Source organism: Budorcas taxicolor, chromosome 9 (assembly GCF_023091745.1).
Source record: "Budorcas taxicolor isolate Tak-1 chromosome 9, Takin1.1, whole genome shotgun sequence".
Taxonomy (NCBI): Eukaryota; Metazoa; Chordata; class Mammalia; order Artiodactyla; family Bovidae; genus Budorcas; species Budorcas taxicolor.
Genome location: NC_068918.1, coordinates 57,285,354 through 57,302,706, shown reverse-complemented (window position 1 = coordinate 57,302,706; position 17,353 = coordinate 57,285,354). Strand labels below are relative to the sequence as shown.

The 17,353-nt window shown below is 36.6% G+C and overlaps 1 protein-coding gene across 1 annotated transcript in view; it reads left to right on the top strand.

The window, feature by feature from the left end:
- Positions 1-15,986, top strand: part of THEMIS (thymocyte selection associated) — a 193,118-nt gene extending 177,132 nt beyond the window's left edge. The window contains exon 5 of the mRNA XM_052645612.1: positions 15,828-15,986. Coding sequence (XP_052501572.1) covers positions 15,828-15,986 — 159 coding nt within the window. The remainder of the gene's footprint in view (positions 1-15,827) is intronic.
- The last annotated feature ends 1,367 nt before the right edge of the window (positions 15,987-17,353 follow it).

The following is a 17,353-nucleotide window of genomic DNA, read 5'->3' as shown; positions in this document are numbered from 1 at the left end:
CTCAAGAGTCTTCTCCAGCACCACAGTTCAAACCCATCAATTCTTCAGTGCTCAGCCTTCTTTATGGTCTGTCTCTCACATCCATATATGACTACTGGAAAAACCATAGCTTTGTGTATACAGATCATTGTCTGCAAAGTGATGTCTCTGCTTTTTAATAAACTGTTCAGGTTTTTAATACACTGTCATAGCTTTTCTTCCAAGGAGCAAGCATCTTTAAATTTCATGGCTGCAATGATTTTGGAGCCCAAGAAAATAAAATCTGTCACTGTTTCCACTTTTTCTTCATCTATTTGCCATGAAGTGATGGGACTGGATGTCATGATTTTAGTTTTTTGTATGTTGAGTGTTAAGCCAGCTTTTTCACTCTGCTCTTTCACTTTCATCAAGAGACTCTTTCGTCCTTCTTTGCTTTCTGCCATATAATCTAGATGAAATATATTCTAGATGTCATGCATGCTAAGATTGCTTTGCCTGTGAGTTCGCTTCCTTTGAGGATGTTCTTCTGACATGTTTTCTTATCTCCCAGAGTTTACTCAAATACATGTTCATTGAGTCAATTGACTCTTGAAGCTTGGAAGATTCAGATTTGATTTTTTGGAAGGACTACTCCATAAAGTGTGCTGTGTATTTCTATCAGGAGGTACATAATATCTAGTTGTCTTTTGTTTTTATTTATTAAACACTTTTTTATTAGAGTATATTTGCTTTACAATGTTGTTATTAGTTTATATTGTATAGCAAAACAAATCAGCTATATGTTTAAACAGCCTCTCTTTTTTGATTTCTTCCCATTTAGGTCACCAGAGAGCATTGAGTAGAGTTCCCTCTGCTGTATAGTAGGTTTTGGTTTGTTTTTATAAGGTTGCCAGCTGTTGATGATCATTGTCAACTCAAGTTATAGAGCAGTTCTGGGTCACTAGGTCCCGCTTCTGATTTAAGAGATTGGATATCCCTAAGATGGGACTCTGCCTAGGTACATGGTGGCACTCTGGATTTCAGGGAATTGCACTGTACTGCAGACTTGATAAACCTGATCAAGGTGTTTGAAAACTCTGTTTTCTAGTTTAAATAAAATCAGATCTCACAAAATGGACAATCTTTTTTAATTACAGAAAAAAAACTGTCAATTTAAGAATCCATCTGCCAATGCAGGAAACACAAGTGGTTCAGGGTCAATGCCTAAGATAGGAAAATCCCCTGGAATAGGAGATGGCAACCTGCTCTAGTATATTGCCTGTAAAGTTCCATGGACAGAGGAGCCCATTGGGCTACAGTCCATGTGGCTGCAAAGAGTCAGATGTGACTGAGCACACACATAATACAAAATAAAGATTATATTACAAAGGACACTGTTAAAAGAGTGAAAAGATAGGCACAGAGAAGGGGAGACTATTTATAAAATAAATAAGGAATATTTTATAAAATAAATAAGGAATATTAAAAGAAGACTTGTATTCAGAGTATATAAAACTTACCAGTCAACGACAAAATTACAGACAGCACAATACAGAAAATGGACAGAACAATTGAATGGCTGTTACTCGCAAAGGACTAACAGTTACTTCACAGTTACCAATATAACACTGAAGAGATAGTTAATCTCACTGGTCACCTGGGAAATGTAAATTAAAACCACAGTGAGATAACACTATAGATTCATAGAGTGGTTAAGTTAAAAGACAGACAGTATCAAATCTTAGCAAGAATATGAAAAAACTGAATCTCACATACTCTGTGAGACTATATTCTGGAAAATTGTTTTGCAGGATCTACTAAAGCTAGGCATATACATCCCCTATGACCTAACAATTTTGTGCCTACAGAAATGTATGCATATGTTCACCAGAAATAAATGTATATACACGTGTACAAAAACACATGCATTAGAATATTTATAGCAGTGTTATTTGTAGTAGCTAAAACCTGGAAACAACTCAGATCTTCTTCAGTAGTAGAGTATATTAATAAATTTTGGTATATTTGTACAATGGAACTTTTCTGAACTTTTCTGAACTTTTTCTGAACTTTTGGATAAGAAGAAAGAATCCAGACGCAAAAGAGAATATACTCTGTTATCCAAAATATGTAAAATTTCCAAACAAAAAATAAAACTGAACTATGCTATCAGAGGTCAAGGTAGTGGTTAGCTTTGGGGAAGAGGAATTGAAAATGTGAGTGGGTTGAGGCATGAGAGAGTTACTAAGTTGCTATTAATACTCTTTTTTACTTCTAGTATTTCTCCATCAGCCACATTAAAAGGAAAAAACAATTAACTAGTCAAACCCATCAAGATGTCAGACAAAAAGCTGAAATTATCAAAAAGGTTGAAATAAGGGTTTACAAACACTATGACAGCAAATTTCACTGTATTTTATACTTTGCTATATGACATTAGCAACTGAGAAAATGAAACTTTAGTGATTAACAATATATTTTAAAACTAAACAATAAGAATATAAAGACATTTGTCTATAGTTTTTCAGTGCTGTTTATATTATGTTATTCTAAGTCTAGTACTTCATTGTACTTAAAAGTCACTGTAATTAATGTTAACAAGTTTTTCTAATAGTAGTAAGGAAAAAAATTACATATTATTGTGTAAACTAGTTCTTCCTAAAAATGGCTAATGTAACACAAAAAAAGCAATATGGTGACAAGTTAAAACCATTTCTTTTTATACATCTTACCTTATAAGATGTATAGAAAAATGCTTAAGATTTCAGTATGCTAGTACATGTAAAAGGCATAAAAATATGGTGCCTGACACTTAGTAAGCACAAAATAAATGTTAACTATTATTATTATTTATTCAAACAAATGACCCAGTGAGGGAGATTTTCTATAAAGTTGTGTGAGAGTTCAATTTTTCCTGACATGTATGTTCATTTGTTTTGCTAGATTGTGCCTCAATAATGGAACCCATGAAGCATTGTTTAATGCACTGGAGAAGCCATGATTCTCTCCCTTAATGATTTCTTTAGTAAAAGCATTGCTTTATGGGTGAATGAAGTTCAACTAGTTGATAGAGGAGCTCCCTTATCTAGAATTTTTAAAGTGATCCTACAGGAGGCTTAGAGTGGGGGATCCGCACGTGAAATGTACTCTCAGTGTCATATATGCAAGTTACCATAGCAAAGAAAGTGTAGCCAGAAGTTTACAAAGTTCTACAGGATGTTTTGAATATGGTTAATTTATAGAAACAAAAGTAAAAAATGTAGTAGGATCCTCAACTCACTGCATTTTGTGAGGGGGGAATGATTATGGCATTCTTTTGTGCCATATAAAGATTTATTTATAAATAATCTGACAAGTTATTTTTTTGCAAAACTGAAGATTTATTAATATTAAGATATATTTTACAATAAGTCAAGTGTTCAAATTTGCCTACCTAATTCATGATTCCAATTGCCTCTTGGTTGTCTATAACCTAGAGTAATACATACATACACATTTGAGCTAGCCTTTAAATAAAAAGGACAAAAATAACTAAAGAGTCACTTAAAAGGAATATTTTTTAAAGTGAAAGTGAAGTTGCTCAGTCGTGTCCGACTCTTTGCGACCCCATGGACTGTAGCCTACCACACTCCTCTGTCCATGGGCTTTTCCAGGCAAGAATACTAGAGTGGGTTGTCATTGCCTTCTCCAGAATATTTTTTAAAGGATGGTTTAAAAATATTTCTGATACTATGTGCTTTAATTCCTGAAAACAGCATACAACATATAAAACCTCTCATCTTACAAACTTTAAAAACTTAGAAACAACATTTTTAATCATTTACAAATGATTCCAAAGAACTTCAGTGGGTTTTGAACACAGTATTTAAAATCTTAATTAATTGACAACTCATATCTGTTTGGGTTTTAAAAACCAGTTGTATGTTAGGAATGATAAGGTATTGCTAGCTGTACTACATTACTTTGTACTACATGAACTACATTATCTTTTCAAAATTAGTAGACTTTGTTGAAATATAAGCATCATGATTTAGTGAGAGCAATTAACAATGTACTTTCCCCATTTAGATCAATGTATTTTTGTGAAGCACTACTTTTCATTGGTGACACCCACTTAAACTCAGTATATAAATCAACTTAATTATGAAGGAAACAATTGAATTGCTGTATCACAAAGTGTTAAATCAAGATTTAAAAAATAATGAAAACTATTCCATCATTTTTCTCTGTATTATCAATAAATGAAATAAAATTTTGCTTAAAATATTTTTACTTCAACTTTATTAAATTTTCTACTTTGTTTTATAATCATATATTGTATAGTAAATATACATACATTCATATATATTAATAGAGAACATATGTAAAATTTTGTGTATTTGCACATGCATCCCCTGGAGAAGGAAATGGCAACCCACTCTAGTATTTTTGCCTGAAGAATCCCAGGGACAGAGGAGTCTGGCAGACTACAGTCCATAGGGCCACATAGAGTCAGACATGACTTAGCAACTGAATAACAACTACAAAACACATGCATCACATTTATGTTTTATGATTAAATTTTTATTATTAAAAACATTCAATCGGAATGGTTTAAAGATCACTGATTTAGAGGTTGGTAGGAAAGAGAAAAGATGATGAAAGAGATGAGTGAATGAGGATCTAAGAGAGAAGAAAGTACAGTGTTTCTGGAGACTGAGGGAAAAACGTTTTTTAAAAAAGATGAGGTTCGTAACAGAGTTATGTGCAGCGGAAAGCTCGGGAACCGTGAGGTCTGAGGAAAGGCCATGGGATTTATGACTGATGATTAGAAAGTTATTGGTGAAAATATTTTTAGTCAAGTGGCAGGCACAGAAACCAGATTCTATGCAGTAAATATCAGTTAATACATAAGTAGGAGAGAAGGAAAACGAGCAATAAGAATAGTCCACTCTCACTAAAGTTTGGCAGAAAATGAACAAAGCAGTGGAGAGGCAGAGGCGGAGGCAGAGAATAGCATGGAAGTGAGCATAGTAATTGAGACAAGGGAAAGGTGGGAAAGAAAGGGTCACAGAGAAACAGGGTCAAAGAGAAAGAGGCGCATACTTTAGAAAGTGGACAGGACATTTTGCAAGTCAATGTGAAAGAAGAGAGATTAACTGACTTTCTAAGAAAAGACAAGGAAAGCTGTGGAAATTGATTTCAAATAGCCATTATCTCATTGAATTAACTGATTAAGTACCATTCTGTGATTGAGGAATGCCAGGTTGCAACTTCAGCTTGATAAAGGAGGGGAAGATTTTGAAACATCGTCTATGGATGCTTCACAAGGAACTGAAGTGGCGATCCTCAGATTGCTGAGCAATACTGAGGACCCGATGTCACCAGGCAACATGAACTTATGTCAGAGACAAATGGGAAAATTACAAGACTTTAAAAATGACAACAACAACAACAACAGCAATGAGCCACCTTTCAGGAAGTGAGAGAACAGAGAGTGACTTCTAGGAACTGGCAAAACGAGTGGAATAGAAAATGAAAATCTTAACAACCACAGTGAGAAAACTGTTAACCTGGGTTCCAAGGATCCCTTGTGTAGGAAAACAAGTGAGATAAGGAGGAAGCTAGCAGGAAAAAGTGAACTGAAGACTGAGAGGGCAGAACAAGGCTAAGTAAGAGTGTGCAGAGGAGAGTGCTGGAACTCAAGATCTGGATGATGGAGAAACTCTGAGGGATGGTGAGATCCAAGTTCTAACTATACTTACAAGAGACTTTAAAAAAATAGGTAGAAAATAAAGTGTTACAGAAGCATGAAATATTAAGTCCTTTGATGTCATTTTGGTAGAGGAATAGCAAAGGGCAGGACAGGAGCTGAAAAGAACATTGTGAGCAAAGTGGGAGAGGATTCTGGAGATGATGGAGGGATCATGCCAAGATTGTGTAAGAAATTTAGAGACATTGTTGGGTGGTGGTACGAGATCATGCTTTATAAAGGGCATGGAGAATGAGGAGTATGAGCAGAAAGAGGTCAGAAAGCAGCCTTATGGGGAACAGGTTTCACAGAAGTGTGGCCAGGCTTGAGGTGAGGATGTGGGAAGCAACCTTTGAGGATGACATCCTGTGTTGGGCACTCTTTCACAAGAACAGGAGATTTTTACATTTTAGCAGCACTTTAGTGGCAAGAGTGCCATTTAGCATTTCATAGAATGCAAATACCCAGAGAAATAGATGAATCATACTCATCAAAGTTGTTGATGGCTCAATTAATAGTATAGCAATGTTTTAAATCAACTTGCCAGGATGGATGACTTTCAAAGACCCATGTGAAAGCCTGCGTTTTAATACCCAGAAGGTTAAAATGGTTTCAAATGTAATTTTTAAGAAATGAATTTTAAATTCTTTTTCTAGATACAGAACTATTATATGGTAGACTGCAGTTCCCATCTGCCATCTGCAGCAAGCCTTGCTCTGCTGGACATTTTTCAAATGCTATTCGTATGTCCACTGATTCAAAACTAATTTCACGAAAACTAATCTAAACAAAAAATGTGTCGCATAATTTATGTTGCTAGAATTTCTGTTTCTCTAATTCAAATTAAGATTAATTTTCCTGCCCTTTGGCCACAAATTGCCCTTACAAAATCTAAGAGTTAGGATTTTCCAATTAAAATAGGAGCCATGAAAGTTATAATAACCATATGAATTAATCATCTTAAAACTTTCAGGAAGGCCAAATAATGAAAAAGAAGAAAATATATTTCTACACAAAGAGCTATTCCTGTGTTCATAATAGTAACACTGTATGTAAGCCAACTGCTGTATTTTATAAGGAATGCAGTTGTCACAGCCCCTCTAAAACAGCAAACACTTTTACATGCCTGTCCATGATGTAACAAGTCTAACATCTTTGGAGGGCAGCCAGACTTCTCATTTATTTCCTTAAGAATAACAAATGTACAGAGTAGCTGTCTCTTCTGACCTTATTTTAAAATAAAGGTATGTTGGTCAAGCATTACCTCAAGTTTCCATTTCATCTTTGGCTTAATTCATAGAAAATTAGAGTGGCGAGAAGTAGATTGAATTAAGCTTGACAGAACAGTGTGAAGAGGTTCTCTGCCCTGAGACTCTGGAGGAAAATTCTTAAATTTCTTTCCATCAAAGTGTATTATTATATTGAGTTCTTCTTGCACCTATAAAATAGGATTTGATTTTTTTTTTGGCAAGACAGTGGCCAAATAAACATCAAATTAAGATGGTGGGACTCGTAGATGTCAAATTGTCTAGTTGTCAGTTTTCAGCAGAGGAAAGAGAGAACGATGCAATGCAATATATGAGTACTTATTAACTTCCTTTGGTACATAATATGTTCTGGAAACAGGTCTTTGAAAGTAGGCTTAAAGGTTTAAAGTAGGCTTAGTAATAACTGAAGGGTTCCTTTCCCAGAAAGCATAGTGTGATTTGTGATATATGATGCATGATAAAATCTCTAATCATAGTTCCAAGAGGGATAGTCTCCTTTGGATCTGGCCGCAGCAAGTCCAGTTGGAAGTGGAGGGCCCTGAAGTGCAGAGATGAAAAACTCTAATCTCTTATCAGGGCAGCTAGGGAAGCAGATACATGTATCTTTATTTCCCATGGGCCAGTTGTCTCTTTTCTGACCCAAGGGAAATTCAGTTCAGTTCAGTCACCCAGTCGTGTCCGACTCTTTGCGACCCTATGATCGCAGCACGCCAGGCCTCCCTGTCCATCACCAACTCCCGGAGTTCACTCAGACTCACGTCCATTGAGTCAGTGATGCCGTCGAGCCATCTCATCCTCTGTCATCCCCTTCTTCTGCCTCCAATCACTCCCAGCATCAGAGTCTTTTCTAATGAGTCAACTCTTCACATGAGGTGGCTAAAGTACTGGAGTTTCAGCTTTAGCATCATTCCTTTCAAAGAAATCCCAGGGCTGATCTCCTTCAGAATGGACTGGTTGGATGTCCAAGGGACTCTCAAGAGTCTTCTCCAACACCACAGTTCAAAAGCATCAATTCTTCAGCGCTCAGCCTTCTTCACATCCATACATGACTACTGGAAAAACCATAGCCTTAACTAGATGAACCTTTGTCGGCTTAAGTAATGTCTCTGCTTTTGAATATGCTATCTAGGTTGGTCATAATTTTTCTTCCAAGGAGTAAGCGTCTTTTAATTTCATGGCTGCAATCACCATCTACAGTGATTTTGGAGCCCCCCAAAATAAAGTCTGACACTGTTTCCACTGTTTCCCCATCTATTTCCCATGAAGTGATCTATCTAATCACACTAGGACCACAGCCTTGTCTAACTCAATGAAACTAAGCCATGCCCGCGGGGCAACTCAAGACAGGTGGGTCATGGTGGAGAGGTCTGACACAATGTGGTCCACTGGAGAAGAGAGTGGCAAACCACTTCAGTGTTCTTGCCTTGAGAACCCCATGAACAGTATGAAAAGACAAAATGATAGGATACTGAAAGAGGAACTCCCCAGGTCAGTAGGTGCACAATATGCTACTGGAGATCAGTGGACAGATAACTCCAGAAAGAATGAAGGGATGGAGCCAAAGCAAAAACAATACCCAGCTGTGGGTATTGTGACTGGTGATAGAAGCAAGGTCCAATGCTATAAAGAGCAATATTGCATAGGAACCTGGAATGTCAGGTCCATGAATCAAGGCAAACTGGAAGTGGTCAGAAAAGAGATGGCAAGAGTGAACGTTGACATTCTAGAAATCAGCGAACTAAAATGGACTGGAAAGGGTGAATTTAACTCAGATGACCATTATATCTACTACTGCAGGCAGAAATCCCTTAGAAGAAATGGAGTAGCCATCATGGTCAACAAAAGAGTCCAAAATGCAGTACCTGGATGCAATCTCAAAAACGACAGAATGATCTCTGTTCGTTTCCAAGGCAAACCATTCAATATCACAGTAATCCAAGTCTATGCCCCAACCAGTAACGCTGAAGAAGCTGAAGTTGAATGGTTCTAAGAAGACCTACAAGACCTTTTAGAACTAACACCCAAAAAAGATGTCCTTTTCATTATAGGGGACTGGAGTGCAAAAGTAGGAAGTCAAGAAACACCTGGAGTAACAGGCAAATTTGGCCTTGGAATGTGGAATGAAGCAGGGCAAAGACTAATAGAGTTTTGCCAAGAAAATGCACTGGTCATAGCAAACACCCTCTTCCAACAACGCAAGAGAAGACCCAAGGGAAAGGACAAGGCAAGTAGAAAACCCCAGCTCTTTCAAATGTCTAAGCTGCTGGGCAGTCCTTGGAGCAGGCTGGGATAAGAGGGCTTGGTCCCACCTGTTAATCACAGTTAGGCCCAATAACATCTAAGTGTCAAGCCACATGTGTGCATGCACCTGGGACTGTTGTTGAGCCCCCTAGTCAGCTGCCAGCTCAGAGTCTGGCTAGTGTGATCCCAGGGTGCAAAGAAGGTGTGTAATGGTAGAAGAAGAAAGAGCCCTGGATGAGGAGGGTGAGTCATGCCAGCAAAGGGTCTCAGAAAGGACAGAGAGGCCACAGCCTGAAGCTCTGGGACTGGAAGGGAAGGTGGGCTTCAAATGGGCTTCCAAATGGGCATGCATACCACAGGCCTGGGCAACCCCCTTGCAAACAACCTAAGGCTGGAAGGGACTGAAAAGGTTTCAGAGGTGGTTTGTCTTTGGAATCAGACAGAGCAAGCTCAAAAGCATTCTCTTTTAGTTGGTACAGAGAATGTTTTCTTTGCAGAAAAGATAGTTAATTTGTGTAAATGGATGATTGTATGAAACCTCAAATTATTGTCTGAAACAGAGGACTGTTTATATGGATGATCAACTTTAGATTATTTTTCAGTTGATATTCTTGCTTTATTTAAATATTTTCCTCAGGAAAAAAACCAAACATTTGTCTCCATTTAATTAAATCTTTATAGTGCACAATGAGAAATTTATTACTTTTTCCAAACCACTTGATAACCTTCTACATTATTTATGGTGATTCAACCATAAATGAACCAAAGAGAACACACACATACTAGAACACAGACTACATAGAGGATTACATGTTCTCCTGGAGTGATAATTTGAATGTACATAGCAAACCTATATTTCTTGTGATTAGATTTTGGTCTTTGCTTGTTTATTTTAATGTATAAGCTCAAATTATTGTTGCTTTTTTGTTTTAAGTAGAATTTAATTCTGAGGAATAAAGTTTATGATAAATTTTTCCCTGAATATTTCACATTTGAAATTTCTTCTCAAGTATCCCTTGAATTCACTACCCTGAAATGAAAAAGTACAGGCAGTGTAAGAGAGAAGTTATTTTAGCAGAGAAGGAGGTCACTTTTTTTAAGCCTGTTAAGAGAATGATTGATTTTTTGCAAAATAAAGAGTAAAGTACATTAACTGGGATATTTCACATTATTTTAAACGTGGATGATGTTTAGTTCCTGGGCCAAGAAGTCCCTATGTGGCTTTCTAAGGAAAAGCAAGCCTTATTTGCCCTTGGGGAGAAAAGATACAAGTGAATATAATCACAAACTGGGAATCTCAGTGAATTATTTGGAAAAGTGTAAGTTTTACCCAACAACATGGCCTAAGGTATGAAACGAAAGATAGATTTGAAAAAGTCTTTCAATTTTTTTTCCATGGCTATCTGGGTTAACTTTTCTGGGACAGTGTTTATTTGCTCCTTTCTTTGTGCATGAGAAAAATATCCAATATCTTGTAATTGGATCATTGCTTTCAGCAGGAACACTAAAAGCAGTACTTAAACTGCAAGCCAAGAATAACATAACAAATAATTTAATAGTCATTTTATATTAGCAGACAGGATGCTAATGACTCATTTCTAATGACAAGTTAAATGGAAGTTACACAAAACGAACAGGATCTATTTATGAAGTACTATAGAGTGGTCACAAAGGCCCAAGGACCGCCAGTTCAGATTTATCTGCTTTCCTCTCTATTCTTTACACACATCTTATTTTTCTCATTTTTCTTGGACTTGATCTTCAAGTTGAAAGCTTGATATCACTACAGCAGTGCCAAACAGAGGGTTTAATTTCTTCTATTATTGTTAGGCCACAATATCATGCCTTGGGAATATGGGGCCACTGTTTATACGTACTCAGTTCTCAGGTTCTCACTTTCCCTGACATCACCATTATTTGATTTATATTTTCCATAGGTAGTGACCGTCTAATGTGAATCAGAGATATATATGAGATGTTACATGACATAGTGTTTGCTTGCAACAGTAAGTTCATTTAAAAACACAGGGTTTGTGATGTGCTTTTTTAATGGATAAAAGAAGTTAAAATATGTGTGCCTTTCAACTATATAATAAGTTTTACTATTAAGAGTGAGTGGCTATCACTCTTAACATGTGAATATGTGACTGTGTCTTGCCCATTGATAAGCTGGCTTCTTTTTCTTTAAAAGTCATAAAAATTGTCTGTATTTTATTCATGCATTTCTTTGTTTAATTTATAGTTATTTAATACTATATTTAAATGCCAAAATAAGGACTAAAAATAGTAAATACTTCATCTTTATTTTCAGTGGATTTCTATTTTAATCAGAAGATAGATATTAATTAAACATGAAGCTAATTAACTGTTGTTTAATTGTATTTGTGAAAATTGCACTTCAGTAGAAGTACAAGTTTCTCAAAGACTTGGAAAAATTGTTGTTAGCTAAAGACTACATGGTGATGAAAAATGTGTAGGAACTCCAGACTTAGTAAAATTAATGAGGAAGCATTTGTGAAGAACGTTCTAGGTGAACGAAATAGCAGAGTCACAGGACAAGAAGGTAGAGGGGTGGGATCATAGAGCTAGAAGGCTACTGGACACAGAGAAAATAGAGGGATCAGCAGATCTGAGGTCCCAATTAGACCCAGAAATAGTCCTGGGGACAAAAACAGTCTTGGAAATGAGGACATTGGATGGAGTAGGGAGAGACACTGGACTTGAGGATGGGAGATTAGTGGAGAAAGGACGTTTAGTGATTTTGAAGTGGAAAATGTTCAGGTTATATCAGATTTCAGATGTGACTCTGGAAGTGAAAGTCTAAGGAAGAGAAATGAAAAGTTTATTTGTAGTAAGGAGATCCAGTCAGGGTGCTGAAAGGAATATTTGTGTAGGTATGAGCATCACTTGGGATCGTGGGGCTTGAAGAGAAATAATCCAGTCTTTTTATGAAGAATGAACTGTGACTAGAGATCAGTGGACTGATGGTACCAACAATAAAGGAGATAGTGCATAGCTGGATGGCAGGAATAACAGAGCAACAGGGATTTTTTGCAAGGAGGTAAGGACATCCATTTATTCAATCTTATACTCATTTAATTGGAGGGCATGGCAACCCACTCCAGTGTTCTTGCTTAGAGAATCCCATGGATGGGCTACAGTCCATAGGGTCTCACAGAGTCGGATACAACTGAAGTGACTTAACACACACACAAACTCATTTAAAATATTCTACACACCAAATTAACATAAGCACTAGAGGCCAGATCATCATCAACCTGAAGGTATCTAGGTATGGAGGAATAAGCAGCCATTGTCATTTGCAATGGAAGTGCTGTCCTTAGTGAAGAATGGAATTTTAGTCAAGGTTGGAAGGTAGAGACAATGTTCTGAAAGAAAGTTAAGTATGTGGTGAAATTTGCAAACCATAGAGCAAAGTTCTGAAGGCACAGTGGAAGAAATTGAGAGACAGGAAAGAAGGAGAGAAAGCCACGGGGCAGAGCAAGAGGTAGGGGGTGGGAGGTGGGTGGTGGGTGGTGGGTGAGGTGGGATGGGGAATTGGTGCTCAATGAAGAGCAATTGGTACTGAAAAATGGAGCATTGTGGGAATTTTACTGTAGCACAAAATCAATACCTGGGGATGGTTTGAAGACTCAGGGACATGGAGGGAAGGGCTAAGTGAACAGGGTTTAGAGGATGTCATGGCAGGGCTAGTAGCTTAAGAGATGAGTACCTCCCTTTTCATTCAGACCTGGGAACAGGAGCTTGGCTGTAGTAACTAAAGCAAAGAAGAGCTTGGAAAGCTTCACTGAGCTTCACTAGAAGAGGTAAAAATGTGGGTACTGTCTCTAGCAAAGTCGGATTCTTAATTGTTGAAATGCTGATATATAAAATGTTCAACCTGCCCAGAGGTTTACACCAAGAAGCTCCAGGCTTTTATAATAATTGACCCATTCTGATCAAGAGTTCATTTTCTTTCCTCAGCCTTTCATGTTAACCTTTCAGGTTTAAGAATTTTATTTAAGTTCTGCATTCATCTCTGAAGTCTGGGATATACGTTAGTTACATAATTTGCATGAACTTTTCTAACATTTTCTCCTCAGTGTTTTAATGTCATCAGTTGAATTTGGTATGAAAACGCAGGAAACTGCATTCCTTCTTGAACTTAATTTACTGCTTAGTACTTCTCAGTACTAAGTACCATGATTTAATACTCATCTAATAACTTGAGATAATAATATATTTTCCAAAGTATCTAATTCGAAATCAGGATATGAGGTACTACAGGCTTGAAAATAATTTTAAACATTCATATCAAGTGATGGACTTAGCTTTTATGGGCTGTGGATGAGTCAAATATAAACAAGTACAGTGGCTGAGTTCTAGTTAATAAATGTCAATATTCAAGCTGTGATCTTTTGAGTTGTCCCCATAGTACCATCAGGATTCCATCTTTTGTCATTAAATTGGCCAGGCTTTTTGGCACAGGCTTTGGCCAGTGTCAGCGTCAGGAACCTCATCTACAAGGTAGGAACTGGTGGACCAGACCTAGAAGGAAGCCCGGCCCCATCCGGCACTGCTGCCCCTACTGAGGGAAAGAAGTAGAAGCAAAGATAGAAGAATCTGAAGAATCTGATAAGAGCTTTGGTCTTTTTGACTAAACCTCTTTAGTAACACATTCAATACAAAGCAGAGCTCTTAAAAAAAAAGAAGGAATTTGAGAATTATCAACAAATGACTTACTGTACTCTTCTAATTCTCTGCCTAAATAGTTGGCAGAGATCTAAACATGGATCCCCAACTTCCGGGATCTAATGTCTGATGATCTGAGGTGGAGCTGATGTAATAATAATAGAAATAAAGTACACAATAAACGTAATGCACTTGAATCATCCTGAAACCACTCCCCCTCACCCTGGTCCATGGAAAAATTGTCTCCCATGAAACTAGCCCCTGGTGACAAAAAAGTTGGGGACCACAGGTTTAAGAAATTATAGTTGAACAACTTAGAGTCTGAGACTATTTATACTTATGTTTATATTCTCCCAATGTTCCCAGTATCTGGGATACTAAATATAAATGGTTGTTGGATGTACCAGTTATCTATTGTCACACAATGCTGTTCATTCACCAGAAAAACTTAGCGGCACCCAGATAAAAGCATATTTTTCATGAGGCTCTGGAATTCAGCTGACCTAAGTTAGTTTTAGCTGATCTGGTTGGGGTTGACCAAATATTTAAGACTCTTCTAGCCATTAGTTGTCTCAACCAGGATGACTGGGGTAACCTGACTCTAATTTCTGTCCTGTTCAACCTGCAGAAGGCTAGTCTGGGCATGTTCTCACGATGTAGGGGAAAGACACCAATGAATAAAACCAATTGTGCAAGCATTTTCAACTGTGTGTCTCATGTGTCAATTTCCTGTTGGTCTAGCAGAAGTCACATGGACAAATCAAAAGAGTAAGAAGGCAGTGCAAAATCATACAGGAAGGACATGGATACAGAGAGGAGCAAGAATTGCAGCCATTGGTACAACTAGTCCATTGAGTGAATACCTAGATCAATGAGTGATGGAAGAGCACTGGACTAAGGGTTGGGAGACATATCCCTGAGGCTTGGCACTGTTCATTCTGTTAATCTGGGTATATTGTTTAATTATGATGGACCCTAATTTCCTTACTGGCTCTTCCCAAACTTCAAAAGCCTTTCATTCAAGCTTTTAATGAAGTTTTAATGAATTCAATGCTGTATACAGTCTATAAGAGGAACCTAAGGAAAGTTGTTCATTATCCTACTCTTTAGTGAACCAAAATGGCTAGTGTGGATGGCCAAAATTGATTGGCTACTTTTGACTCCATGACTCTCTGAATATTTTGTAATCATATTCAAACTGAAAAACTTCTAATCTGAATTTCAGTAAGGAGCAATGTGCTGAAAATTCAATTTCTTATTTAAATTGAAAATTCACTTTAGTGCTTGCTCCTATCTGATGATTCTTTTGAAGCATACAGTATGTCAGGGCAACATCAGACACTATGACATTTCTTATATGTGAGATGTGTTTTAGAGTCCATTGATGTTTTACCTTAATAGTTCATTGTTATGATGAATTACCATTCTAAAATTGACTAGAGAAGCTTTGTCATACTTGGATAATGTTGATAAAAATGTGGGTTATTTTAAAGTAAATATTGTGCTTAGTTTTATAATATAAAAGATGTAGTTAATACAGAAGTGAAACCTGTTCTTCATTATACAATAAATAATTATGTAACATATAATGAAAGTCTGCATTACTAAATTATTAAGAATAAAAATAAAGTAAACAATATTTTATAAGCTTCATAAGAAAGTAATGTACACAAATGGGTTTTGAAGATAATATTCTGTGTCTGAGAGGACTTGTTACTTGAATCACTTAGATTGCCTCAAAAATTCAACACCTAGATTACCAAAGTATATTGATGAAGATATAATCTGTAACCTACTTTGACATATGGACTGTTTGATTTCAGATATACAGAAATAACTCACCATATGATAAGTATCCTTGTCATACACTAGGAAGCATTTATTTTGGACTGATAATTTACTTGTAAAATCATTCACTCTGGTCTGTGTCATTTCAGAGTGTCCACGTAGACAGATCCAAGAAACTGTACTCAAATCAAGCTGGTCTGGACTCAAAAGTAAGAGCTGGTTGTCAAAACGCTTTGGCTGATCTGGAGAAAGAGAAGAGAAAGACTGAGGCAACTGCAGTAACAGGTACCGATGCAACCACCGGTTGATTAAGCCTGTGATACTGGTTACAACTGCCTTTATGACAAAGGCAAAATATACAGATTCTTATTACCACTTTGTTTGGAATATATGACTCAGTCAAAGCAACAACTCTGACCTGTGAATCTCGCTGAAGTTTAGTTTTAAGTGAAGCATAATATTAAACATTCACATTGATAAAAGATCTGTTCATTGTTTGCTGTTATTAGATTTTTCTTCTCATTTATGATTTTCATGCCCAAGGAAGTGTTTTTATTCTAATACTGCTTGTATTATCATGACAATAATATTGCTAAACGTTTGCTAGATTTAACAAGAAGAATTAATAGCTTGAGAAGAGGTCAAGATAATTGAGATGCTTTTAATTTTGAAAAGTGTCCATTGGTAACCTAATGCAGACTTGAATTATAATAGTCTAGTTTATAGAGACGGTGTTCTGATATTTTTCATCTCTACTAGAAGCAAAACAAGAGCAAATGGACTTGTCAAGAAGTTGATAGCATTCAATTAAGTTACCCAGACTAACTTCCATATTGTTGAAATCTGGGATAAGTTAGCAAAGGAAATGAGAATTTTCTTTTTTGGCAATATTTTTAAACACACCAAAGAAGCTCAATTTCTATTACACTTTATCTTTGAAACTTCACATTTCGTTTGTAGAAAAATTGAAACTGCAATTATGCTTAAGCATATGGTTTGTTCTTTTTCCCTCCTTATTTGATTTTGTAGCCAGCACTCTTTTTTCCTCCAAGGGCATGTAAAAGTCAAAATACTAGATATAAAGTCTCTGAAGTGTTTCTGCTCAAACTCTGACTGTGCAATCTGGGTTCTTTCATGTGGTTAACTTACTGGCTTCTGACACTCCTATAAAAATATCCCATAGAGCTTTTCTTATTACCTTTTCATTGACTCTTTCTGAATGATAAAAATGAAATTCTGTAAAGGGCTTTGAAAACCATGCATATTGCAATTCCTCCAAATTTCAAATACTAACCAAGTGTGACTATAAAAGAAACAACAATATCAGTGAAAATTGGCTGCAGTGTGCTGAGTCTCAGGCTATTATTAATTCATTGGAAACTGTTTTTTTCCTTAAGATTATGGATCCTAAAAAGTACCAGATAATACAATTGCTGAGATCAAAGTTTTTGTTTCAATCATTGGAAAAGTTATTATCTGATCTTCTCCTGTGTGTGAATCTTCCTGGGATGCTATATGACAGCTCCAGGTTTGTGCTGTGAATGAATCAGTGCAGAGTATGATACAGACCAGGGCAGGAACTGCTTTGAACCTATTGCCTGTTAGTGATGGTTTAAGAAAAAAGAGGACCTGGAATTAAAGTGATGGTCCTAGGCAAGTGAGACTTACTAACTTT